The following is a 27,418-nucleotide window of genomic DNA, read 5'->3' on the forward strand; positions in this document are numbered from 1 at the left end:
CTATCCTGTACCGTTGTCCGTTATTCTCATACTGAATATTCTTAAATGTCTTCATTCTGGCATTGTATTATGGCTTGAACACCAAGCTCTACAATCATGTGTGTAACAGCAAAACGGAATACGCTATTTAATGATTCTTTGTGCTGCAACAGAGTAAGTAAAAGGGATACATAAGAACTTCATGAATTTACTTAAGTCTGGATTCATTGCTTCTGTTAGTCCTGAAGTCCTAAAATCGGATGCCAACGTCCATGTAGGTAGCTCGCTTGTTTTCCCGGGTTTAGGTTTTCTGGAGCAGTCGAATACTTTGCTGTAAGGCCTACTAAATATTAACATAGTAAAGACAGCATTGCTTCTTTATAACTGGTATCACTACTGCAAAACGTCTTCAAAGAATTGGGCATTTAGCCATGTTGCGTGTTTGCTTGACGAGAACATAAATACGTCTCTCTGCACTACGAGGCAAGGGAAATAACTTATAGTCTACTCGAGCCAGTAGTAGCCGTCAGTGGCGGTGTTTTTATTTTATTACTTTATTTTTTTTATGTGGACGGAGGGGTGAAGGGACCTATCGTTTTTTTTTTTATTGCAACAATGAATCGACTAAGCCACCCCATCTAATTGTGACTTACAAGTAAACAGATAGTGTCAGGGCTTCTGCTAAGGCTAAATTCTTTGGGGTCCCAGGGACCCCTTCTTCAGATTTTTAAGGGGTCCCTGTTCTTCGCCCAAATTTGAAGGGGACCCCATTGACGAAAATTGAAGGGGTCCTCCGAACTTTTAATGCGTACTGTATGCAATTTTTTGCGTAAGCAGAAGCCCTGTTAGTGTTGTTTGCTCAAGGTGAAAATGACTACTAATTCATTCATAAAAAAATTAGAAAAATAGAACCCATAGTTATTTCTTCCTTAAATCTAGAGAATCTAGATTACAGTATCTGTGCCTGCCTTTGTGTGTTTGCATATATATATGTGCATGTGCATTAGTGTGTTATAGTATGTTATAATGCAAATATATGTTGCACATAGTGTGTCTTTATAAACAGGAAATACACGTGTTTAGCATTACTCTCTTGTGTTACTATACTTATCTTTGTGCCTACCTCATAATTGAAAGTACTTGCTAATGTACAGTGTTCCTTATTGTAAAAGTCGTTATTATCACACCTCCACTTGTAATGATTAGAATGAAGTTTCACTGGGATATTGCATTACATTTATTCAGTAACATGTCTTCCTTTTTCAGCAGTGACTATCTTCTTTAAGGTCTTAAAATTATGAACAGATTAAGTTACCATGCAAAGCATAAAATTAAAATGAAGTGTCGCATGCTTTTTTAACAAAGTTTTTTACATGGTAACTAGAATAATTTTGTTGCAATGTTTTGTTGCCTAGTACCACATCATTTGAACTGCTTTTTAATCTACATGTTTGTCCTGGTTATATATTCATTTTTCCTTTTTTTCACAGTTGCTCCAGTTCAGTTTTCTTGTGTAAGGATAGTTTAAAAGTAAACATCAAAGCCTAATGCCTGCACACTTCATGAAAACTTTCCAGGAAGTGAATTTAGAAATGATGGCCCATCCCTCTTTATTCCTCGTATTTCACTCCCTGTAATTTTCATTGCTGATCACGATCACTGGAGTACTACAAGGAAAACGCTTTTGTTTGAGCTTAGAAATGTTGTGAATGGTTAGCACAGGAAGCAGCCGTAATTGATAGCACAACTTTATTTGTCGTAACTTCACTAAGGTTTTCCTCTAAAACAAAAAATGGCAGTGTATTAAATGAGTACTTTCTAAAGGTAAAGTATGATCCTTCCTTTTCCACTTTTGATTTTTTTTATATAATACTCTGTATGATCTTACATATATTTCAGGATGTATGAATGTTATTCACAGGAAAATGAAAGCATTTTTAACAAACAGTCTATCAGATACAGTATATTGAGTCAAGAAGGCAGAAAAATCTCCTACATATATAATACATGCAAAAAAGGAAGGATTCTTTTGAAGGATTCATAATTGGTGGGATGTTTATAATAATAAATAATAATAATATAAACAAAGCAAGGCTTTCATTCCACACCCTACAACATATCTGGAACTCCAAGGCTTTATCTTTACACACGAAGATCCACATCTTTAACACAAATGTAAAGGCTGTCCTGTATGGATCTGAGAAATGGCGAGTGATGAATGCCATCACTAACAAGATACAGACATTCGTCAACAGATGTCTGCACCACATCCTCAACATCAGATGGCCCGAGAAGATCTCCAGTACTGACCTGTGGGAGAGAACCAACCAAAAACCTGCCAGCCAAGACATCAGGAAGCTGAAGTAGGCTGGATTGGTCACAACTTACGAAAGCCAGCCGACAATTTAACAAGACAAGCATTGGGCTGGAACCCACAGGGGAGGCGCCGGGTTGGGAGACCCAGACAGACGTGGAGGAGATCAGTCCACAGAGGGGCGGAGACAGCTGGCATGACATGGTCCCAACTGGAAAGGGACGCCCAGAACTGGGTCCGATGGCGGGGTGTGGTTGCAGCCCTATACTCCACTGGGGGTGAATAGGAACAAGAAGATTTCACTGTACAAAATGTTATGAAAATGTTTGATCCTACATTAGGTTCGTGGTTTTATCAGGTTGTGTGGGAACATAGGAGATTTGTATAAAGAGGGTAGGAACGTGAAAAAGGGGGTTGTTTTTTGGTTGTTGGTTTGTTTTGTTTGTTTTTTTTTGGCTTTGTTTTGTTTGGTCTAGAATGCTGTTGCCATGATAAAGGCCAGAATTGTGTGCAGTCACAGTTATCTAAATCGGTTACTGTAAGCCAGGTTACAGAAATATCCAGGATATATTTAATGCATGGAATGTGGATTTACTCTGATGAAATTTTCATAGTTAGCATGGAGAAGGGAAAATGTTCAGTATGAAGCTGATGTTTTTGGTAACTTAAAATGAACATGTGCTTTACTGTGCAGTGTACGGTACATGGTCATACATTCATAAAGAAAATTACTAGGCACAGAACAAAATGATGCTTTACCTGACAATCTTCACATTCCTCTTCTACGTGTCTTCTCAGTCACTGACACGTAGCTTAGAGTTTGTATTTCATTCTGCTGCTCTGGTACATATGAAAGCGTGTCATGTTTTTCTTCACTCATGCATCCATTTTTGTTACTGTTGCCAAAAGAGGAAATAGAAAAATTAACAAACTTATTATTTTAGGTTAGCATCACCTGCGTGGCTGAAATGGCCAGTGCTTTTGTATTTGACTGTATGTCATCCAAAATTCAAATGATTTTAATATTTTGAAATCATCATTTAGATGAAAAAGAAGTCCCACACTTTAGGATTTAATATCTTATCATGAATTATTTGTGTAGTATGTTTCTATGATCTGTGCTTTGTACTAAATACTGTATTTGTGCATTTTCTTTTTTTAGCCCTTATATTATAGTGATCATATAACAAGTGGTTTTATTATATCTTTTGTATGTCTATAATACTGTAAACAGCATAAATTCTTAATGTCTTTTTCTATCAGAGTACTATTTTTTTAAATCAGAGTACTAATCAGACCCTAAGCTACCTGTTCAGCCTTACTTTGAGGGCATTTATAGAATGCAGTCCAGTCCAGAGGATGTTTTCATTTAGTCCCCAAATGAAAAAAATCAAAACAAGGCACAATAAAACACGTATTAAATGCATTGCCCTGTGGGTTTTGCAAATAGGCGGATTTTAATTAATTTTATAGAGCTGTTATATTTGGCAGTAATATTTTAAACATTATCACTTCTGCACTCGATGCACTTTCATTTGTGCCAGTGGTGGGGTGGCCTACATCTGAACAAAACCTTTTAAGGAAAAGCGAGGAGTCAAGCGAGTGATTTCCCCTGAAGCGAATCGCGCCATGTTTCTGAGAAACGCTGTCCGAACTGAGCGGGCGTGTTTCCGCAAGGACATGTTCTCACAACTCTCACCGAGGATCATGTCAGCGGGACAGCACATCGCCACTTTCAAGGAATAATTATTTCTAGCACTTGCTACGTATGTTGCATTTTTTGTTAATTAACGCTAAACATTTCTTCACTGTCATTGCTCGTAGTTCATGTAAGTGTCAAAACTCGTCCCAAATGAAGAAGACGTAGACATTGTTGACTGACTACTGATTTGATGATTACGTCGACAAGCTGACGATGATGACTGTGGACGATCAAAGGATCAAGTGAGAAAATATGCTATTAATGTAATAAATTTAAGGGCAAATAGAGTTGCTATCCTTCGCAGCCGATGAAAAGAGACGCTGGCTGCATGTTGCCCAATGTACGTTTAGCACGGATAAAGGTCAGTAAGTCGCATTGACAATTAAAGAGGGCTGGGAAACGTTAGACAGGGTTAGTGTGTGTGTGTGAGTGAGATAGAAGTGACAGCACAGCGTATGGCGTTGTTCTAGTGGAGACAGTATGGAACACAGTAGAATGTCACGACGATAATATGCTTTACTTCACTATAATGACAGGCGACAAACAGTTCCACATCTCTGCAAACAAGCACATCTATGCGCGTTCGCTCACAGGCATACATACTTGTACTTTGTAGACAGAAGTGCTTTTCAACCGCGAAAAACAAAGGATCTGTTGAAGCTGATGGTCTAGCCTCTAGATAACCAGATTAGACCAGAAAAAAACTCTTATTTGTAATTGTTGCTGTTAATATCTGTTTTATGACGTGTTTATACATACAATTCTATAAATTCATTATGATATATGCATCAACAAGTATACCAGTTACATTGTATATCACCTAGGCATCTCCTTAACACTTTCTTGACATCAATTTTAATTTGCACCAATTAGCAAGCTTTCTGCAGAACAACAGTTTCTGTTTTACTCTGAAAAGATAAATCTCAGTATTGATTGTTGCACTATAAAGTGATTATTTGTTAGAATGAGAACCACTTTAACACTTGAGTGTTATGAAATTTTAAACATTTTGCCTTAATTTTTTTATTTTAAGGTGGTCATTAAAATTGTCATGCACAGAATAAATCTGTGGATAAATTGTTATGGTACAGAACTGAAGGTTAATAAGACATTGCATTCAAAGTATTTATAGTAAGGGAGTTCACTTGTTGCACTGTACTTTTATGGTTGTGCTACAGCTATAGTAAGCTTTTGTGATCCCTGTATTTCAAATGTCATCAGAAGAAACCAAGAAATGAGGAAAGGGCTTTTACTAGCAGATGTGCAGTCATGCAACTAAGATACACAGAAATTCATTATTTCATATCCTGTCTGGTTTTAATTTTAGCACCTGCATGCCAAGGCCACTTTGCTGTGCTGGTCATGCAGACACAGTGGTAAAGAGAAGTTATATGTCCTATATAGAATACAAAGTGGCAGCATGTTAAGTGATAACAGAGAATTGGGTGTGTGCCTTAGCAAGCATGTAGCAAACTGCATTCCACTTGAAACTAGTTCAGAAATGCAGTGTCCCAAAGGGGACCGGCAGCAATTGACAGCTGATATGCTGAAGGTACAAGAAGTAGAGATAAGAGGTGTGTGTGTGTTAAAAAAATTAGTCTTTCTAAATGCAGGTGTGTTTTTAAAGTTGTTAGTAATGACATTTTACAATATATTTATAAAAAAAAAAATTACAAATAGTGTATATTAACTGGATTAAGTGAAGAGCAAGTGGAAGCCACTTACAAAAGTCATGTGTCGCTTACTATTTATAATTTTAACAGATATGCTGATTGTAGAGACAGTAATTATCTCTAGTAGTTTGTTAGATTATAGTTTACTTGCTCTTAGTATTTAATGAGTATAAATTTATGCCATTTCAACACCTAGACAAAAGTCAGAGACTGGTAAAATAATGTACATTTTAAGAAATAGAGATTTAGCCTTGTTTTTATGTCCTGCATTTTTCATCGGTCTTAGCTTTTTCCGAGCAGTAGTCAACGTGTACCTCATTACTATTTTCAATAACTTTTGCTAGTGTTACATACAGTTCCTTTGTCACTTGTCCTTCTTGTGAGCGCATAGATGTGTGCAGATCTAATAATTATTATTAAAGACAGTGAATGTATGTACTTAAGTACAGACATTGATAATGTAATTAATGTGTGCATTTTTGCAACAGAGAAATTACATCGATTTATTTCACGAACCAGACAATTGGTTTGAGGTTAGCCTTTTAACACGTGCTGTTGATAAATTTGAGTGGGTGAGCATGGTGTGACTTTCAGTTTGTGTTGCATAGTGTCCATAACTGTTTTCTTGACCTTTGTCATCAAGAAAATTTAATAAGACTTCATTCTTTATAAGCTAAACACCCAAAACAAAATAGTTGATCAGCGGCTGTGTAGTAACTATCAAAGTGTAAACTAAATGAGAGGATACAATTAACTGTGCAGAGTTTAAAAATACACTTGCATGGTGGTTTTTTTTTTAATTGTCAAATTGATATGGGTAGTAAAGCTTCATTATTCTAGTAAGGCGAAAAGTAGATGTCAGGAAAAGTATGACATACACTCTTAGAATAGTCATGACTTCACAATTATGACTCAGAAGGAGGATGTTTTTAATTTTAACAATATAAACATTTTAAAGGTAAACATGATTGCCAGCATAAAGAATGAAACCATGTAATTGTTGGCATGAATTCAGCTTTATATGCTGACAGTGTGAATGATATTAAGACCTTGAAGTCCCCTGTATAAGTGTAGCAAAAGTGTAACTTGTACTAAATAAGTTTTTAGAGTTTTACGCAGTTTACATGACATACAACAATAGAAGTGTCACCATCATCAGGAAGCAAGCTTTCCGACATTACTTTTGCATTGTTCTCCACATAGCTGCAAGTACAAGATCTGTTGATACACATTGTAAATCTTTAGCTCACATCCCACTTTTAACTTTATTGCCATTTCATGAACATGGAAGTAAAAATCAACATATAGTTGGCTTCAGTCAGTGGTATGTTGTCAGCAATATAGAGTTGGGCTTTAGAGATGTCTTTTCATAGGTTCACAGCTTTTCATTCCTGACAATGGTCATAAAAAGTAAGAATTTCATTTGTCAGTATCAGTTGCTGTGTAGCTCTGGGTTTAGAAGACATTAACTAACTTTTAGCATGATTTTAATACACACTCAGAGTTACTGAGAACCTGCAAAGGTTCTCACACTTTGCATCAGCTTTCTAGCCATTGTTATTCAGTGCTTACAGGTCATACATTAGCAGTCTACTCTTTTGGATTTTCCCTCTAGTACTCATAGGGAGATAGAACATCTTCACTTTCTGTAACATCGTATGACTAGAAGTTTTCTGCTCTAGCGCCTGTTTAGCAGCCAGTGAGGTGCTGACTGACATTTAGTCAGTACAGTCATTATCTACTTATCAGTACTGGCAGGTAAATATTGCACTAATCATTCGGCATTCTTCAGGTGAGGGATGTTATACGCATTAAAAGTTTTCAATTTTTCAATGGGTCCCATTCAAAGTTTTAAAAATCTGTAGAAGGGGTCCCAAAGAATTTAGCCTTAGCAGAAGCCCTGCAAAGGTATACATTTATTGTTGTTCCTCTTTATACAGTTGGACATTCAGAACTCTGATGTTTGACTATGTCCACTTGCTACTGAACAGCTATTTAAAAACAAAATAGTGGTCATATTTGTATTTTGCTTCACACTCTTAAACCCTTAGAATTTTCACGTGTTAGTCTTCTTTTAGGGATATTTTCAGACATTCACACCTTTTCATTCATTACCATAAGTGTAGCTGACAACATTCCTCAGCTACTGTTTCATTATTGTCCTTGTGTAGCTGTGCTGTTGAGACCGTTCTAATATCACAACAGATTAGAACAGTTTGTCTTTTTTTGTCTGCAAAGTTGATAAATGGCAGAAAAATGTCACATTTCTTTTTCTTTCCCCAGAAATCTTAGGACTGGCCATGTTGGTAAACCTGCACAGCAATACATAAATTTGGAGTGGCTGTGCTGAAGGTGAAATATGGCGATACAGGATAAATGCTCCTTACTACATCAGCCTGGACAGACAACAAGTCCAGCAAATACACAGCTGCTTGTGGGCTGTGTTGCTGGAAGGAGAAATGAAACATGCTGCAGTCACACCTGTAACAGGTATTAATAGCTTTACAAAGTTATAATGTAGCCAATTGATTTAATGATTTGATTGTTTTATTCTTGTTTTTGCTTTGATGATATTGATGACTGCTTGGTTATCTTCAGCATGATAATTTTATTTTGTTTTATTTTGTAGGTGTAGGGACAAGTTGAGGGAGTTGAATGACCAAACTATCCCAAAAGTCTTGGCAACACCTCTGCGTCCAGAGAAAATGGATAAGCCCAAACTGTGTGAGGATAAAGATAACTTGGGTGAACCAGATCCAGACTCGGATTCCTCCATAGCAACAAAGTATTCAGCACCCATGACTGGTTTCACGGAATTTGAAAAGCAGAATGTTCTTCAGGAGATGATGAGAAAACATCCACCATTTGAGGACATAACACATAAGTGAGTTGGAGAAAAAGGAGTTTTTAATCAACAGCCAAAATTTTGCTTCTCACTCTTTTGAATTTGCTGGGCAAAGCACCAAACCCCAGGAGACACCACCTGATATCAAGAATCTGGACCTAAACCTCACTGCAAGTGTAACACCTGCAAAGGTCCAAAACATGTGCATTGAAGGAAATTTGCATGATGAATTGGAGAAATGCAAAATATTTGATCAACAGCCATTGAAGATGAAGAATCAAGTCCGCAATATACTTGCCAAATATTCTCATAATGAATCTATTCTGTGGGACATCTGTTTTGCCTACCGTCATACAGGAATGAATCAAATACCCTTAATGCAGAGGAATGAGATTGAGATCTGCAAGAGTAAGATTCCTGATTTAAGCATGCTGACAAATAATGATGGTGAGATGCGATGTGCCCAGTCTTCTGGCATGGAGAAAAATTGTGATCTTCACCTTTCAGAACTGAGTTCAGAAAGTGGGCCACTGATTCCCGTAGAAGATTCTTACATTTTCCCATCAACCATGATGTTTTCAGGTTGTTCTGCAACATTGAGTTACTGTAATTTCTCTTGTACTACAGAAAATAAGAACTGGGAAAATCAACACAAGTTTACAGAACGAGAACTTTACATCAACAAAGGGAACGTGGAAACATTTCCTGCCACTTTCGTAGGGAAAGAACCTTCAATATCCAATGGCATTATTAAAAAGCAGTTTTCTTCTGTGAAAGACTTTTGCATTCAGCCTCAAGTATCTGTCACAGAAAAAGATGGGGAGTGCCGGACACAGCTGGTGGTAACAGCCATGCTGAATGCAACAAAGTACGAAGAGTTTAGAAGGGAAGAGCAACCTGAGGATGGAAAAGCAACTGAGAAGGCGGAGGAAGAGGAGTCTGAAAAGAGGCAGATTGCCAATCAAGTGGAAAAACTGGTCCCTGTTCCAGAAGCATCTGTCACAAGTCAAGCAAAAAAACGAAAACACAAGAAGAGTGCAAAGAAAGAGAATGCAGGTGGTCAATGTCTACACCCAGGCCAAAAAAACAGAAAGGAAATAGGAGGCTACACATTTGGAGCAGTGAAATGCAAGCAACACAACAGGGCAGCTGATCACGCTAAGCCAGTAAAGAAATCTGGTAAATCTAGAAAACAGGATTTGGTTGATAAAACAGATGGATGCATGTTGAAAAATAGATCAGCACTGCTGAAACTCACAGAAGAGCGTGTTGCCAGAGATTTCTGTGATCCAAAGCAGCATGGTTTGGCTCAGCAGCCATTGGACACAGCAGTTAAAGTATTTGGTGCCAACCAACCAATGGAGGTGGTAGACCAGACAGATCCAGCAGGGCAAATTTTGGTGGAGACCTCGATGAAGAAAAAGGACAGTGTGTTGATAAAACATCAGCAGGAAACAGTAAAAGAGTGAGTGTAACCCACCCATCACACCCTGCAGACTGTTTTGTAAAATTACAATACAGCAGATACGATGACTGTGTATCCAAGATGGACCATTACCTTCGTTCACAGAATGAGGAATATCCGGGTATTTGGAGGGTTGCCTCACATAGAATGACAGGCAAATCAACAGAGCAAAGAAAGATTGTGACACGTGCCGTGATCTTAAGAGATTGCATTAACACTGAAATTATGTCACTTGTCACAAGCTGCATTTTACTGGACGAAGACCAACTGGATTTGTGTTCTGCTAGTCTCAAGGTCGTGTCATCGAGCAGTTCGGCAGAGGGAGGCAACTCAGGTGGCAGTGCAAACAGCAGCTCTTCTGGCAGCAAGGTATGTAGTTGCTATTATAAGCAGTGGAAACTTTTATAGTGTTCTTTTTTAATTTCTGTACTTTTTTGGGTGAATTTTTCCAAAAACAAACTATGGTATTGCAGGTCACATTGGTTTATTATTATTAGCACATAGAGACAAGCAGTATTCTTGTCATTTTTATGTGCAATTTAGTACGTAGAGGTCATCATTCTGGCAGGCATTTAATCGCCTTCTTTTGACACCACATTTTCTTTTAATTCATCGTATTTGTATGAGAGTGTTGGCTTAAATTTTTTTGGTTTTATTTATTGCAGTACACCTAGAACAATGGTTCTCAAAGTATTTTGCACTGCGGACCACTTTACTAAAGTCAAAAATGTGGCAGACCACCAAGGCCTAAAATCACTCTGTACTGTGAATTTCAAATTTAAATTGCCGCATTTGTTTTATTACAATTCAAAACTAAATGTACTTTTGTGACAGTAGTAAAGTAATAAGTTTACATAAAATTACATACTTTGCAAAGTACATGTGCAAATTAAAACTAAGTGGACTGCGTTACTAGCTGGGGCACTGGGAAGAAGATAGCCCAGGACAGACAAAAGTGCCCGGCGTAACGGGCAATGAGTGAGTGAGTGAGGACTGCGTTACTAAGGGTAACAGATGAAGCAGTTAAATGATGCAATGCTCACGCTGTGACATAAAGACTTAGTTGGTAAGTGAGTGTTTTATGTGAACAAGCAGTTGGGCATCGATAAAATTAAAACTCGTGTGAAATCAATACTGGACTAATTAGCGTATCTGGTGATTTAAACATCACTTTGCTGACATATGATAACTGTCAGCTGCAGACCACTTGACTTATGCGTGCGGCACACAAATGGTCTGCAGACCATACTTTGAGAACCACTGACCTAGAACATTAGCAAAAAATGTTAGTCAAATCTGTGATAAGAAGGATTTTTGTTGCCCTCAACTATTTTTTGAGGCAGAGTAGGAGATAAACAGAATAGACAAAGGAAAGTTCTTGCTGTTGCAGGGATCAGGTACTCAGCAGAATGGGCGTGCTGGCTGGAGCTGCCACAGACATGGCAACAGCAATGATGATGATGACGATGATGATGATGATAAGAATGAAAACAGGCATCCCAATGGGTTTCCAGGAACGCATGCTTCAGGTGATGACAAGAAGCCCACAGAGAATCACCAGAGTGCACTTGTGCCACCTGCAGATTACAAACGCTATCGAAAGAAACAGCATGGAGTTGCAAGCAATGAACAACTGTGCCACTGCCTTGGGCAGGCGGTGAGTGTGTAGGGTGATAACAAAGAAAAGACAAATAGTTCCATTTAATCAGATTCTGTTGTTGGCTATGTGAGCTTAAACACGATATTTGTCTCTTCCAAATTTGGGCGTAAAACCAAAAATGGATTTTAAGTGAAAGTGAGCCCCCGAAGAAGTTAAAAATGTTCAAAACTAAGGTATATTCTTCCATGCATACCAGCGTTTTACATTATCCATGCTAGATTTATTAGTATTATTATTAGTAGGTTTGATTGTTTTTTTGTTTTTTTGTTTTTTTAAAGGGAGCTGGACTTGGCATCTTAAGGCAGTCAAGTGGCATTGCTGGGGTCAACACATGCTTGTCTTGGTGTTTACATGACATCACCTCTGTCACGTCACCATCAGTAGAAGACCTTGCATGCTGCACGTGTGCTGTGCTCCACTCGCTTCTCTCCCATTTTGCACAGTCGCCACATGACAGGTCATGCAACATGTGTCTACAGCTGTTTACACTGATAGCCTTCCACATACAAGAATGTCGTGTGCTTCGGCTGACTGCAGAGGGGCCGTCAGATATTTGCTACCGAATGATATCTGGCGGCCTGTTCTCAAGTGAGTCAGAGCTGTCAAGTGAGCAAGTTTGGGCCAAAGTACGGAAATATCTCAGTTGTGCCCTGGCGCCAATCCTGGTAGTCACTGTTGATAGTTGTTTCACAGGCAGCCAAAATGAGGAGACAGCAGATTTAAATGCTGGGGACATCACAGTCACTACAAAGAGCATCAAGGGATCACCGGGTGTGCAAGATGTTACTGCTGCTGTAGATAAGATTTCTGTGTCAAGCGTATTGGCACCTCAGATGCAGACTGTCATGCCCAAACATGCAGCCCTCAAGCGAAAGCCTAGTGCTTCTAAGCTGTTAATAAAACCCATACCTGAGGAGCCACAGCTACCAACAGCCACTCCAGAAGATAATTCCTTTTTGTTTGAAAGTAACAGTCAGGAGCAGGGCGCTGCACCAACAAAAGCTACAATAGCCCCTTCATCCACAACATCAACCATGCCTGCTACCGTCTTGACGTGCCAAACCACTGTGGATGATACTGGTGATAGAAATTTAGGTGGGGAAGAACATGAGGACATAAGACCATATATTGATAAGATTGCAGAGCAGATGAAAAACAAGAATGTTAAACCACCCTCAGATGATCCATTTGGAACACAGAAAACCTATGGACAGACAGGAATCGTCTCCATGCCTGAAGGCCAGATTAAGCATATCATCACTGACCAAAACTTCTCCTTAGGCTATAAACCTACAGGTAATATATTTCTCTTTTAGTTTTAAAGTGTAATCCCCCCCCCCCCCCAGAAAAATGGAGTTAAATTATAAACTTCTGAACAAGGAACCACCTCCCATTTGTGAGATACATTCCCTTAAATATTGATATGCACAGAAAAAGATTAAATCCATGAAATGCTAGAACATGAATAAATTTACTGGAACCAGTGTAGAGCTGGAAGTCTATATTAGGTGTATCTGTGTTCTTGCATGTTTTAGCCTTTTATTGTTTTTTTAATTTTACATAGAAAAGAATATTGTATAGATTTTTGAATGCTTGCCTGACGTGAACATGAGGATATTTATTATATATTTTGAGAAGCAGAGTTTTTGTCATCAACTCTTTTGTTTGAAAATGTGCGAAAAATACCATAAACTTCATATTTCACACATTTCCGGGATGTAAACAGATCCTGCATTTGTAAACCATTTATGTAAAATGTCAACAAAAATTCTTTGATGCTACAGGGACCCCTGGTATAGGTGAAGTTGTGTATGGTACTCGTCAGCAGCTGTTGCTTGTGGCGCGAAATTGGCGCATGGAACGTGACAATTGTCGAGGTACTGGACGTTGCCGTTACCAGCACCGAGAGGAGGGAGTAATCCTTGATCGATTTAAGGTCAGACTCAATTCTTGCCTCTCTTGTGCTAGGAAGGGATTTTTGATGTACACAAATAATAAAATCTGACGTTTCTTGGGCAAAAGGAACAAAAAAAGTTTTTCATGCTATTAGCTATTGATAAATAGATAATAATGAAATATTAAACACAACTTTTTCCTTTGTTGGCATTGTTAATATAAAAATTTTGTGAACTTGCATCAGTTTGAAATGAACTTTTAATTGAATATCTTGATCATTTCAACTGATGTGATTCATGCTAATTTAGAAAGAGATTTTGAAATTTTAAACAAATTTTTATAATGTGTCTGTCATTTTCCTCTAATAAATATTCCACTGAATCAATCTGTGTACTTGTGAGAAGTGTGTGAACAGTACTAAATAACAAAATAATGACTGTTGACAATTGATAAAATGCACAATGATGAAATTACAATCTTAATATTTTAAAGATAAAAATGTTGAATTTGAAGATCAAGTAGTTTTCTTAGTTTAATGAGTAATTCGATAACACATGCCTAACCCTGACCCTACACCACACAACCAGAAAATGTAATTATCTAATCTAAAAACTAGAGATTAGAAGGCTTTGTGGTCAAAAATAAACAGTCCAGTGTTAAAAAATGAATTGTAGTGTTATCATAATGCTTTGACAGTTAACCAATTTCCTTAAGGTTTTTTCAAGAAATAGGAAAATAAAACAGGGAAAGAAACGTGTGAAAGTGAAGCAGCTTAGTTCAAAGTGAACAAGAGGACAAGAATTGCTGGTCATGCACAGGGTATGTAAAATGTTGGTGATGTTGCAGAAAAATCTGTGCATTCTGCATACGCGCTACCAGAAGCACCATCAATGGGAACGGCTTGTCCATCTTGGAAATGGCGTGACAGGAAAATGTCATCTTTGCATTGACCGCACCTCCAGCTTCAAATTCTGCTGCAAGAAGGTAATCAAGAAATTTATTGTTTCATGGATGGTGATGGAATTTAGAGGTAGAATAATAGTTTCTTTTTTAAAGCTCACTGATCTCATTAATGACAAATTCTGGTGAGTTTAAAAGTCAGTGTAGAGTTGCTATTTTAAGAAAAATTAGACTTGTAAAGTTATTTCAGATAGGAACTAAGCCACCTAATGAAATTTCCATAGTGAGGGATGGCTCATGCTTCTTCAGTCCAAAATTTGAAGGAGTATATTAATATTTAGTGGTTTTATCAAAAATAAAAGGAAACAGGAAGATGCCTTTCTCACAAGTTATATGCTTACCTTAAAACAACTAATCTGCTAACAATGAGAAGTGCAAATGTCGTGTTTGGCATTGTCACCAATAAACATGAACTTATTTTAGTGAATGTAAAGCATACCTGTTCCTACAACTATAATGCTACATTTTTTGCCAGATTCACATTTTGAGTTACGATGACAATGAACTTGACATCTGGAGTGACCTATCTCACCACAACATCGTTTGCTTCTTTGGGGCAATACGTCATGGTGAAAGGATCTACTTGTTTGCTGAATTTATTGATGGTGAGTCATTCACATGGCTATGTGCAAAAGTCATTGAAGCATAGAATCACAGACATCACACACCAAAATAACTATCTTTTGCCTAAAGAATCATTGTCAAAGAAGCAGTTAATAAAATTAATTGTAAATTTGCAGTTAGAGTGATGTTTTAAATTATCTAAACTGTCCAGTTGGCTTGTATTACAACACACTTTATACTACATGCTGACAGCATAAGGGCACAAGATTTTGATTTTTTTTTTAAAGGGATAAGCACTATTATGTGTAACTTCTGGTGCTGTAAACTTCAAAAAAAAAAAATCAAAAACTTGTGAGCAGTAGTCAGTACCACAGTTTTGTGTGTATATATGAGGGTTTTTTGGTTTTTTTTTAAAGATTACTTTAAAGTGTTAAAGTTGTTAACATGAATAATTGTTTGGACTGTGCAGGAGGAAACCTTACTGCGGTCATCAACGAGCAGTGGCACATTAGCCGGCGCTTAAGTCACTGGACAGCACTCAACTATTTTCGACAACTGCTTGATGTTCTGATCTATATGCAGTTGCGTGGTGTTCTGCATGAAGACATAAAAGGTGATTCACTTTTACAGTAACATGAACTGGAAACGAGTGGGCCATTCACTTGTGGGCTGTCATCACTGAAATGCATTGGTTAAGTTAAAATCAAGAGAACAGAATATCAGTGTTCTGAAATTCTTGCAAGGAAAAATGGACTTCATGAACAGAATCTCAAGCAACACCCAAAAAGAAATCATTCTAAAAATATGAAAGCAAGGAAAGTATGAGAGGAAAACTAAAAATGAAATGAGAAAAAAGTTAGAACACATTGTAGATTTCTTTTTATTTTGCACAGCTGATAACCTGCTTCTTCGAGAGGGCACCACTGAAATTGTTCTGGCTGACTTTGGTGTGGCACAGCGCATTTGTCATGACCATGTTCCACCGGGTCAGTCACCAGCAGGCTCACCAGCACACTGGAGTCCAGAGAAAGCAGCTAGTGAAGGACATGGCTTTCCCTCTGATCTCTGGGCAGCAGCATGTGTCCTTATTCACATGCTGAGTGGCAGTCCACCCTGGATTAAACGCTATCAAAATGCAGACGTTTTGAACTTCCTGGTGAGCTAATTTCTGGCTTTGTAGTTTCATTAGTATAGGCTCATTTCCCTGCAAATCCCTCATCAACAATTGCCTCAAAGCTGTTTTGAAACCCCCAAAAAGTTAAATTTTTTCCCTAGGAGGGAGGAGAGGATACTTGAGGTCAGATTGAAGCTATTAACAAAGCCTATTTAGGTAGCTGACACCACATATGCTCCTCACCTCCCTCCCTAAGGCCAAACCATTCTTTTCTGCCATAATCATGGATGGGAGTAGGAGGAACTGAAGTGGGTAAGAATGATGAGGAACTACAGGAAGATTCTTCAAAATTGCAGTAGTGTAAGTTTTGAACAGATTTTGCAACTGTAACCTGTCGCCATTCTGAACAGTGTCATGAGGCTGAGGCTATGAAAGGCTTTGAAGTTATGCCTAGTGAGGTTAACGCTCGTAGTAGGATGGGCCATGTGGCTTTGCATGATGAGCCACGAATGTGGCTCTGCTTATATGACCCAAGAATAGTAAACTGTACATTTTCTTGAATTATTGATGTCACCATAGTGAAAGCAGGCAATTTTCATTAATTTTATTGCAAAGTTCAAGTGTTCTTTCCAAAAATGTACAGGTTACTTGGTCTAATGTTTACCTGAGAGCAGCAATAATAAAAAAAACAGACATCACCCACTAACATTTTCAATGTTTTAAGTTATATGCCATTGTTTTATTATGTAATTATATTTTTATGCCGTGCACAGAGGGTTAACCAGAAAAGGAGATAAAAAGCTGGTATCCACCACTTGGGGATTGGGGGGGGGGTCCAAAGGGGTTGACAGGTGAAATGTGGTGTTGATTTAGGGAGAGTGGGGACAGTGGTGGATAGAGAAAACCCCTCTACAACCCATCCTACTACCACAAAAAAAGGAGCTGTTGTAAGAGACTTTGCAGAAACCATAGGGGGCATTATTTCGTAGTCTGTTGCTATTCCGCTCAGCATTAACCTCATTGTTACAGACAATCGTTTTGATTCAGTTTTATTAAACTATGTTTCCTATTCCCTCCAGACAGTCATAAGAGCTGTATCTTTTAAGATTTGTTTTACCATATACACACAAGCATGCACACTGAAAAGGTGAGGTATAGCAACTAAGGCTATATGACGGCAAGGCAGTCAGCCCTGTAGATGACGGAAAGAAGTGACATTGTGAGCATACTAAGCTGGGTTGATACATTTGTAGCGCAGCAAACTTCCCCCCAGTTGACCCAGCTGGCTGGAATGGGTACCTGACTGTGATAAAATGAAATATGAATGACAGATGAACTGTTAGTTTTGTCTGCATGTTATGAAAATGTCCTTAAATGGTTCTTAAAATAGTTTCTGGGTCGTTAAAATATCCTTATTTTTACGATGGTCAGACCCGTGTGAAACTTCCAAGTACTTGCAGTATGTTTTGATGTTTAGGTCTTTTAACTCTTAAAAGAAAGTGATTTGTATTCTTCTAGGCATGATTGATGTGGGTTTTTTTTGTTTCTAGATTTGGTCAAACCCACCACCTATGGATGATGTGCCTCCCAATGTTCGGGAGAGTGTGCGCGACCTCATCAGTTGTTGTCTTGTAAAAGATGCTGCCATCAGGCCATCAGCAAAGCAGATCAGAAATCACCAGTCCTTCCAGATGCTAAGTAAGATTATTTTTTTTTTCTCTTCTTACTGTGTTGTCACTTGCTCATTCATACACATGCAGGCACTCAGATTGCTTTCTTATAAGGTTGATACAGAAAAAGAGTTCAGTTGGTATTTTTTTTTTTTTGGTTTTTGTTGTTGTTGTTGTTAATGTATCCTTTGTGTTGGATAAGTTTGTATTAGTAAATTGACACTAATAAAAAAAATTGATACAAAACATTTAGAACAGTGATATTACGATGTGAGATGTAGCCAAATGAAACGTAGCAGACTGGCTTCTGGCGTCCACTACCTTTCATTTGACTGCCCCTAATACATAAAGTGAAGTCTTTTGGGGATATTTTCCCCTGTCATCTTTGGCCTCATTTGTCTGTCATCAGGTCAGGCATCCTCCTTCTTTTCCACATTCGTCCAACCGTCGTCTGCAGCACCACTTCAGAAAGGTCCTTCAGAGCCAGATCCTGAAAAGGCCAGTGGAGATATAAAGACAGGAGTGGAGGCAGGTGAAACCAATGCCGAGCCCAAGACAGATTTTGCTTCTTGTGCTTCTGCTTTAAAGTTGCAGGAAGACCAGCTTACGTCATGTCACAGGAGAAGTTGTCTGGCACATGTTGTGTCCGGCCAGAATGTCCAGCAGCATCATCTCCATCATTTGGATGCAAGAATGTCAAAATGATGTCTGAACTTATCCAGAGTCATACACGCATGACTTTAGAAAATGACGCTGCAGCAAGCGGATGTGAGACTTCGGATGCTGCTTGTGCAGAAAGGTCTGTATTTATGGTCTTTTCGCAGCATCTGCCTCATGGACAGGATGAAACAGTGTTTCATCCTGAAGATCTACCAGATGTTCCCCCCACTCTTGTCACACCAGTGGGTAAAAAAGGATCCCTGACCATCTCCTTTCAACCAGTGTTACAATCACCTTCTCAAGCAACTGCTAAGGGTCAGTCTGGCCTTGAACCCTATGGCACAACTGGAGATTCCCCAACCATGGTGATACCTGCTTCTCCCCTTTTACCATTGCCAGGGCACTGGGAAATGATGAACAAGATAGTTACACCTGATGGGGCACAGCCAAGTAGAGACATTAGAGTGGATGATGCTGTACACATGATTTCACTGTCTGCAGTTCAAAACATTCCAAAACAAACATTACCTTCATCAGGGGAGATTAGTTGTGCAGCATGTCCTTTAGTTGGAGATACTACCAATCTCAAGAGCACCTTAGGGAGCAGCTGCCAAGTTCAGAATGATTTTGTGAAAGCAGCATCTGACACCAGTTGCACAGCTAATCTGTCCATGATTCCAGAGGATGAGGAAGAAGCATCCGCTACAAATAGCAGAGAGGAACATTTCTGGGATTTCGTGCAAGACAATGGGGTGACTTGTCAGGACCCAGTTTTTGGTCGGCATCATTTACGAGTCTATCAAGGATGTGGTACTTTGCCAGACTATGAGAATGCACCTTCAACTGTAGCCCTTCCTTCTGCGTCACCTGAACGTATCCTGCCGAACTTCAGACTGCTGTCGGTGGCTGATTCAGTCACTCTTCAGTCAGGCAATGTCACTGGCATGAATACCTCTTCTGGCTCTAGCATTCTGCAGGCTACACAGCAGGAAGCTAAAACTCAGAACATCCTGACTGTGAATTGGTTGGCAGTTAGAGATCAGATCAAAACTGATCAGCATTCAACTCATAATAAGGGTGGGTCTTTGAAAGAAAGTGATGCCAAGGAAGAGAAGATTGTTGGAACAGAAACTAATGTTACACGCAGCTCAGATGATGAGCATATTTCTAGTGGAGACTTGTTTGGCCCAGGTCCTATAAAAGCAGAGAAGCAGCAGCACACTTCAGATACCACTCAGACCAGCTGTACAGTCGAAAAAATCCAAATCTTCGTCTAGAGATGACAGCCCCAACAGCAACAGCCTGTCATACTGCTGGCATGCCCAGGGAAACAAAACAGCTTCCAGCACCTACTGACAATAGGACAAAGCATCCTGAGCAAGTCCCGCGTACACTGAGCGAACCAAGTGGGTTCACTGCCTCACCTTTCACACCCTCTCCACAGTCTGCCCCTGTCAAGGACAGGTCAAGGTCCGGCTCATCCCTCACGTTGGGTCAGAGTCCTCCACACCACGCAGTGCCTATGATCAGCAGGAGCAGGAATGGAGTGAGTGGGACATTTTTTTGCCATGTAATGTTTTGCTGTGGATATTTAATCAATGGCCAATGTCAGTCACATGTGTCCACTTGTGGGTGTGCATACAGCTACATACAGACCTTGATCCCTATGGTACAGCAGGGGATTCCTCGCACAAACTTGCACACAACAACTAAGTAGCAGCCTGATTATGATAACCTGTGGGAGAAGACATTTGCTAAAAACTCAAACATAGGAATGAAACTTTAGAAAGTTCGTTATTACAAGTCCTTAAGTGGCTGGAGCAAGCCAGCTGACAAGTTGTCGGGTGGGGGGGGTTACACAGTGAGATGCAGCGGCGGCACCATTCTTTTATGTTCGCCAACCAGATTTTCTTTTCTTACCATAACTGTTAAACAGTGTCCTCCTTCTATATATTTCTAAAAGACTATCTTTAGTAAGGTGTGACGGCCAGATTAAGCCAATTTTTGCTGCTTGACGGTGGAAAGCAGAGGGTACTGGTAGCCCACCAAGGTGGACAGCTCCATTGCACATGAATTCATTTGTGTGTGTGTCTTGTAAGAGAAACGGAGCAGACTACTTCTCTCCCTCAAAGTTAACTAGGTCCATGTTTTGCAGCTGCATTGCATTCCTCTCCAATAAATTCCTGTTAAAGGGTTTAATGTGCTCATTCCAGCTATGGAGCCTCGAAAGAGTTCTGTAGTGTTATTTTTCATCAGGACCACTCTGCTTTCCCTAAGCTGGGAGTGGATAAGTTTGCTGCACTGCTGCTTTCCTTGGATTTAATAGCCGGTTCTCATGCTCCAACTCTGGAAGGATAAATACAGCTTTACAAAATGTTTTTTTTTTTTTTTTGGTGGGGAGGATGGGTTGGGGTGGCATTGTTAAGCATCCCTGTACATCCTTTAAGTTGCTGTTCCTTTGAATGCTTACCCAAACTGGTTCCTCGTTTTCATTGTAGTCTTTTATGTGCTTTTTCTTCAGATATTCTTCAGCAGGAGGCTTGCACAGTCTTGGAATTTGAACCCGACAAGGAAGTTGATGTGGTCAGCTGCATTCATCCTGCATATTTCCAGTCTTACCAGCCTAGGAAGGTTAGAATGACTGCTAGGTATTTCTCAGCTCTAGCGTGAACAGACTCTAGCATGCACCATCTATAATTATCAGAATAAGAAGTATGTGTTTGCATAGCATGGAATCCCATTGTGTGCCTTAGTTTTCCATGCTTTATATTATCAGGCTAAGCACAAATAATACAGAAATAAAAGTTGATGGGGCAAGGCTCATAAAATTTTGTTCTTGCTTTCTTATACACACATGCAAAACACACTTTTACATACGTCTTAAGTCAACAACTGAAAACTGCAGTAGGAATTGTGTTACTTCAGGATTCTGGAGCAAGAAAGTCTTTAACACAAACACACCTTTCAAGCATAGAACTGGCTGAGTGATTCAAACAGACTTGGTAGTAAATTACATAGTTAAAACATGTCAGTTAGACTTGTTTTGATTCTGCTAATTTCAAGATAACTATAGTAATTTGAAACCAGGAATAGGATTTTTCTTTTACCGTTCTGCTCCTATGCAAATGTGTATGTGTATATAATGCTTTCAACAGGAACTGGCAAGTTTTGTAAACAACTCAGAAGAGAGTGAAATGCTATCTATCTTACAAGGCTCTATCAATGCAACAGATATTGGTAAGTTAATACCGTTGTTCATAATAGAACATTTCAGGGTTCACCTTATCAACATAACAGATATTGATGTTAATACTGCTGCTCACAGCAGAACATTTCAGGGTTCACCTGATTGGTTGGTTTACCTTCAGTCTCTTTTGTCATTTCTTAAGTTAAAATAATGTGAAAGTAGCAAAATAGTTTTGTAGTGGAAACATGTTCTCCCAAAGCAGTGCAAACCTTGGAGAAATTCCCTGTGTGAGCTCAAGGTTAGTGTGAGAGAAAACCTGGTAAAAGTCAAGTATGTATGTGCATTAGGTTTCTTTACACACTTCAGGCAGCATAATGTCTGCGCATGTGTTTGTGACTGAATGTGTGTTTATGATTGCTTGTGTGTCGGTCTTAAATTAAATACCTAATTTTTATGTTTTATGTTTCTGTAGCAGGTCACCTTCTCACCTTCTACAGTGTCCAAGAGGAGGAACTGTTCTCTATGCGTGTCCCCCCTCACTGTCATTCTTGGAGCGAGCTGGTTGCCTCTGTGCACGGCAAGGTCAGATAAAAGTTTAGTTCTCAAACAAGTTGTGATTGGCCAGTCTCTATTCAGCAATTATGTTAACTTCAGTTAAAGATTACTTTGTAGAAAGGCTACAAGGTTCTTTCATCCTTCTGTAGCCTGCATTTATTATTGCATTTCCCTCATTTACAGGCATTGATCGCACATTTTCCTCCCCATCTTCCCATCCTGTTGTTTCACTACATCCATATGAGAGGAGTTTCAGTGTTTGAGAAATGTCTACTTTTGAATTTTTATGTGGGTTTTTATATGTGTGTGTATATATGTTGAATCTTGATATCTAAGAAATTCCCTGCATTTCATCCCCAAAACAGAAACTGAGAAATGAAATATAAAAGTTAAGAAAGGTGACATCTAGCTCATCTTTCATTGTTTTGATGACCTTGTGGTCATGAAAGATCTTTCCACATGGTAGGTTCTTGATTTTTGCCTGAAAAATGCCAAAAGATCACAAAGCACAGTGGGTTGGAGCCTCAGTTATGTTGTCAGCTCCAGCAAGCTGATCCTTGCTTTCAAGCCATTCAGACAAAATGCTCTTGCACAAGTTACTTCCAATCACTGGTTTTGTCCTGGATGATGAGATGCAGGGATTTCTTAGATATCAAGGTTTGCCACACACAAATTTTATTTGGCGTGTTTTGGGGGTTTGCTTGAGGCTGACAATGTTTGAAACATCCTTTGATATTTTGCAGATATACCATGCAGGCTACCAGCATTTTACATTGGTGGACATGGGGAGCCACACCTCAATTGATTTCTTTTCACCACCGGATGTGAGACGGATCAAAGTCATGGAGGTCTCTGAGGACAGCATTGACACCTGCTGGTGTGAAAACCACCTAATTCTTTGAAATTATGCCTCTTAAATCTTTGTAAAAATCACTTAGGGACCCATGTCTGGGCAGAGACAGCAGTATATGACTGCTGAACTCTTCAACTTTAGAGTCCAGAATGTTGACAGCCAAAAAAATTCACATTTCCTTGGGTGATATATCTATGCTGTTTTCACAAATTTTCTTTCTTTGGTGCAGAAATGGTTACTTTGAGTGTGCTTTGTTTCCCTTTACCTGATAACCTTGTAGCATGAAAACTATTGCGTGATTTAAAAAATAGTTCTTTGTCATTACAGATTTTACTTATCTGTCAAGAAATATTTTTGAGTGTAATATACAAATGCATAGCTTCATCCTGGATTTTACACTAGTTTTGCACAACAGATGTTTAGGTCTTCATTCTTGCACACAAATTTTTTTATGCTTTTTTAACATTTGTTAATATTTTTAAACTTTAACTCATTGAATCCTGTTTTAGCAGTTTTCATGAGAACTTGATATGCAGCTGGTTTACTTTTACAGTGTGCCTGTGTGTCTACTGCACTCTAATTATATTTAGACAAGAGGAACTCTTCAAGAATTAGTTATCCAGAGAAAAGTTTTTATGTGGATTTAATAGATGTGCAAATCTCTTTGTGCCCATGGAAGATGAGAGTTCTTCACCCCTACAGTTGGTTTCTGCAGTTGTGCCTCTCTACGTCTATACTTAAGTCTTGTGCTGTCTTGATTTGATGTGTACTATGTACCACTCATGTGATTAATTATAAAGTTCCACACACTGTGTTAAGCATGGCAGACTCGCTTGGATAAAAATATGCCAAGCCTGAGATCATCAAAGGTCGTTGTCTTTCTCGGTATTACTGTTACCATCATTGTTGTTATGTAAAGTGCCTGTGGCCTGCTGTTGAGTGGAGAGATATGTTATATGTGATGATTAAAGTATTTGCTGTTCTTGTTATCTTTCTTTGCATATCATTTCTTACGAGCATTAATTAGAAGAATGCAGAAGGCTTTTGACAGGAAATGGTTTGGCAACATACTCTCATTTATACTGGAAGACATTGCAGGGTGCAGATGTTTTTCATGATGTAACAACTTGCTGTTTAATGTTTGGAATTTTATGGTTGAAAATTATGGTTTTGGTTTGTCTTTGGATTTTTTCCTTTGGTTTTATCTTATAAAAACCTTTTTATAATCATATTTGTAGCCTTTATTTTCTTGTGCTCTAAAGACTTGCAAGTAATTTTTTTTTCTCTCTTGTTGACTGTCATTTGTGTACACATTCTCATTATGGTGTATTGTAAGCCTTCATTTGTAAGAGCTCTTGAAGCTTGCAAGAATACCAAAGATCACCCTCTTGCACTTTCTCAGGCTTTTCTTCTTCTCCGTAGTTGGGAAAAATTGTTTCCTTAACTTGGAGCTCATATGGGAATCCATCTCCTTTCTCTGCATCCCTGATTGTGTAACCCCTAATACTGCAAGTAAACCTTCACAACCTGTACATTTTTGTCTGAAAAAAGGGTTGTAATTTTTGCCATAGGATATCATTTATGCAACTCTGCAGTTAAAGTAGTATGCATAGTTTATATTGTTAACATACTTATAAATCTAGCTGGTTCGTATTTCACAAGGCTCTAAGGTTCTTGTTGCCAGCTGAATGTTACAACATGCATCAGATGGTCTGTATCCAGCCAGACAGCAGTTTTAGCCATGGTGTCTGCCCTGTTTACTGCAGTAAAACCTGTTTCAGTTTTTTATTCATCTAATTTTAGTTTTTTTTTAATTATTTGTTTATTAGTGCATATCCATATAAGCATCTATTCAAGAGTTTTTTGGGAGATTTTTTTGCTTGCTTTTGTATGCCTTTATTTACTTCCCATTCCTTAGAATGCAAAAATGAACTAGCGAAGATTATAATGGACTTGCTGGTCAAGGGAGGAATGGGCTTTGCTGTAAATATTCAAAAATTTTGTAATACCAAGGGTTTATGAAGTTTTATTTTTAAGATTTGTGGTTGATATTTGTATACGATCTTTCTACACAACTTGCAAGTTACAAGTTTTGTTGCTATAACACCATCCGTGGTAATGCTGACAACAGCAAAGTAATGAATAAGCTGCTGGCTGCACAGTTGTTTTTAAGTTTAAGCTGCTGTTTGATGATCGCTTTTAGAAGAGGGAATACAAGTTGTCACGAAAGAGTAGTGATAGAGCTAGTGATAGTGTGGGTTTTGCACCTTCTGCTCTATTCACGAGACAGGCGAACGTGCTGTTAAACTGACCAACAGAAGGAGGCATCGCGGCCGGTTAGATAAGAGCAGTCATCAAGCGTATGTTCGCTAATTAAAAGACCATTCACGTCCATTCGTGGGGGTAGGGACTGGCCAAGAATAATTAGTATTAACGGGACACCCTAGATAACTAGCCAAGATAAGGAAATAGTTCATTTGCATATTCTTTTTTTATTCCTTCATCATTTGTAATTTGTGTAATACTCTCAATGATTAATAACTTTCTTTACACTAAATTGCCTTGTGTTGTTTATTGGGGTTAATACGCGTACTGAGGGCTCGAGCTAAGTAAAAAGAGTAATTAGCAATTTAGTGTAAGTGTATGCGGTAAATGTTGGCGTGAGTTGGTAGAGGTATCGAGAGTGTGATCAGTCCAAGGCGATGGCGATCGCAACCTCTGACCATCTCCACATGCTCATTCCCCTGAGATCACAACACAAGTAAAGCATTGTGACATGCAGTGTTTAAGACTGGAGCATAGATATCAGTTGATGTGGTTTTGCTCAATTTGCCTACTGGTGAAAGTTATTTACAAGATGTGTTTGATGGGTGCTGAAACAGTAAAGACTGTAAGGAAATCCTGGTTAAAGTTGATCATTTGTCAAAGCTAAATACCTGCTAATTTGGACATAAAATGGATAGATGACGGTCTGGTGAGATAAGTGGTGAACCTTTCACAAATTGGGAAGTATGAGGTCTTGGCAAGCCTTGTGAAAGCCAACTTCCGAACCATAAGTTGAGGAAGGTTTATGCCAAGATTCAGTATGTCAGTATACCTACCATTAGTTTGTGGCTTAGTCTCTTTTTTTCTTTCTTCTCAAAAGTCAAACTTGTCAAAACCAGTATAACAAAATAACCTTTACAGACCATAAAGCTTGATATTTTGACTGTCATCAACACAGCTTTATGGCATCTGATCTTGCTATCCTTGCTAATAATTATGATCCCACTTGCAATTGCCTTCTAGCAGTTAAGAATGAAAATTCAACTGCCATCTGTCCATTTTATCTACATCCAGGCTATTGTAATTTTTATATTGCTAAGTAGAGCTGCTGCTGTTGTTTTTATATAAAAAGTCTTCATTAACATTCTTTTTATATTGTTGAATATATTGATGTATTGGAGATAAAATATTTTTCTGTCTACAAATGATTTGACCTATTTTGTAATGTAACATGCACATCTCTAATGCTGAACTTTTAAATAAGTACATCGGAAGCAAGACCTATTATCGAAGATTATTATTAGGAAAGTAAGTCAAAATATGGTTGTTGGAGAAATTCAGACTATTGAGCTTAGGTAATTTTTTTAAAAAAGGAACAGCTGTTTGTGATGCACCTGAAATTCTTTATTAGCTGGTTATTCCATTATTTTTCTTTACTGATAGTCACATATTATCTTTAAAAAAAACCTGAAGGATACGAATTGAAATAACAAAACTGCTTCTGTTTTATTTGCTCTGATCTTGTTTCACTTGACGAGAACCCTTCACTATTTTAATCCTGTCATTTATCTTTTCTAACTTGATTTTTATGTAGAGAACACATGAGATGTTTTTACTTTGTTGCTCAAGTGAAGTTCTCACACACAGCAGTCTCCAGACAAACCCACAGATACAGAACAAAATGCCTTAACAGGATTTAACAGGGACCAAGTAGTCTAAATAACATTTCACCCACTATTAGAGATGTGCTTGTTCTCATACACTTATGTTCAAGACGAATGCATAGTCTTATATCTTTAACAATGTATAGTTTTTATATATTTTTTTAACAAATTTCTATTAGAATTTTTATTGTTAGAGTACACATAGAAAATCCATTGTGTATTTTGACACTGTTGAATAAATGGTATCACAAAAATATTTGTTGAGTGAAATACATGGAAATAACTCTGTACGAAATATAAACATGCAATAGGTAAAACGGCAAAGGTGAAAAAACAAAAACTTGCTAGAACTTAGGTAACAGAACACTGATAACTTAAACATGTTGTAAGTG

The 27,418-nt window shown here is 38.4% G+C and overlaps 1 protein-coding gene across 3 annotated transcripts; it reads left to right on the forward strand.

The window, feature by feature from the left end:
* Positions 1-19: 19 nt before the first annotated feature.
* LOC112563741 (probable myosin light chain kinase DDB_G0279831) lies at positions 20-27,280 on the forward strand. Of its 3 annotated transcripts, none has more exons than XM_025238021.1 (16): positions 20-153; positions 7,952-8,158; positions 8,298-10,347; positions 11,369-11,635; positions 11,917-12,934; positions 13,423-13,574; positions 14,381-14,518; positions 14,970-15,099; positions 15,528-15,671; positions 15,952-16,214; positions 17,723-17,870; positions 18,252-20,048; positions 21,024-21,133; positions 21,658-21,739; positions 22,162-22,271; positions 22,988-27,280. In XM_025238021.1, exons 3-12 carry the CDS (start codon positions 10,060-10,062, stop codon positions 18,545-18,547), a joined length of 2,844 nt encoding a protein of 947 aa, XP_025093806.1. In that variant the 5' UTR covers positions 20-153; positions 7,952-8,158; positions 8,298-10,059; the 3' UTR covers positions 18,548-20,048; positions 21,024-21,133; positions 21,658-21,739; positions 22,162-22,271; positions 22,988-27,280. The 3 variants fall into 3 exon arrangements, with proteins under 3 accessions (XP_025093806.1, XP_025093805.1, XP_025093807.1); XM_025238020.1 differs by lacking the exon at positions 20-153 and adding an exon at positions 3,871-4,059; XM_025238022.1 differs by lacking the exon at positions 20-153 and adding an exon at positions 7,304-7,426.
* The last annotated feature ends 138 nt before the right edge of the window (positions 27,281-27,418 follow it).

This window comes from Pomacea canaliculata, linkage group LG5 (assembly GCF_003073045.1).
Source record: "Pomacea canaliculata isolate SZHN2017 linkage group LG5, ASM307304v1, whole genome shotgun sequence".
NCBI classification, from domain to species: domain Eukaryota; kingdom Metazoa; phylum Mollusca; class Gastropoda; order Architaenioglossa; family Ampullariidae; genus Pomacea; species Pomacea canaliculata.

What these genes read in the sequence shown, in the direction of transcription:
- LOC112563741 (XM_025238021.1), top strand. Translation starts at nt 10,060, where the DNA reads ATGGACCATTACCTTCGTTCACAGAATGAGGAATATCCGGGTATTTGG. An exon ending in CAGACGTTTTGAACTTCCTG is followed by an intron (nt 16,215 to 17,722) that starts GTGAGCTAATTT and finishes TTTTGTTTCTAG; the next exon opens with ATTTGGTCAAACCCACCACC. An exon ending in CCAGTCCTTCCAGATGCTAA is followed by an intron (nt 17,871 to 18,251) that starts GTAAGATTATTT and finishes GTCTGTCATCAG; the next exon opens with GTCAGGCATCCTCCTTCTTT.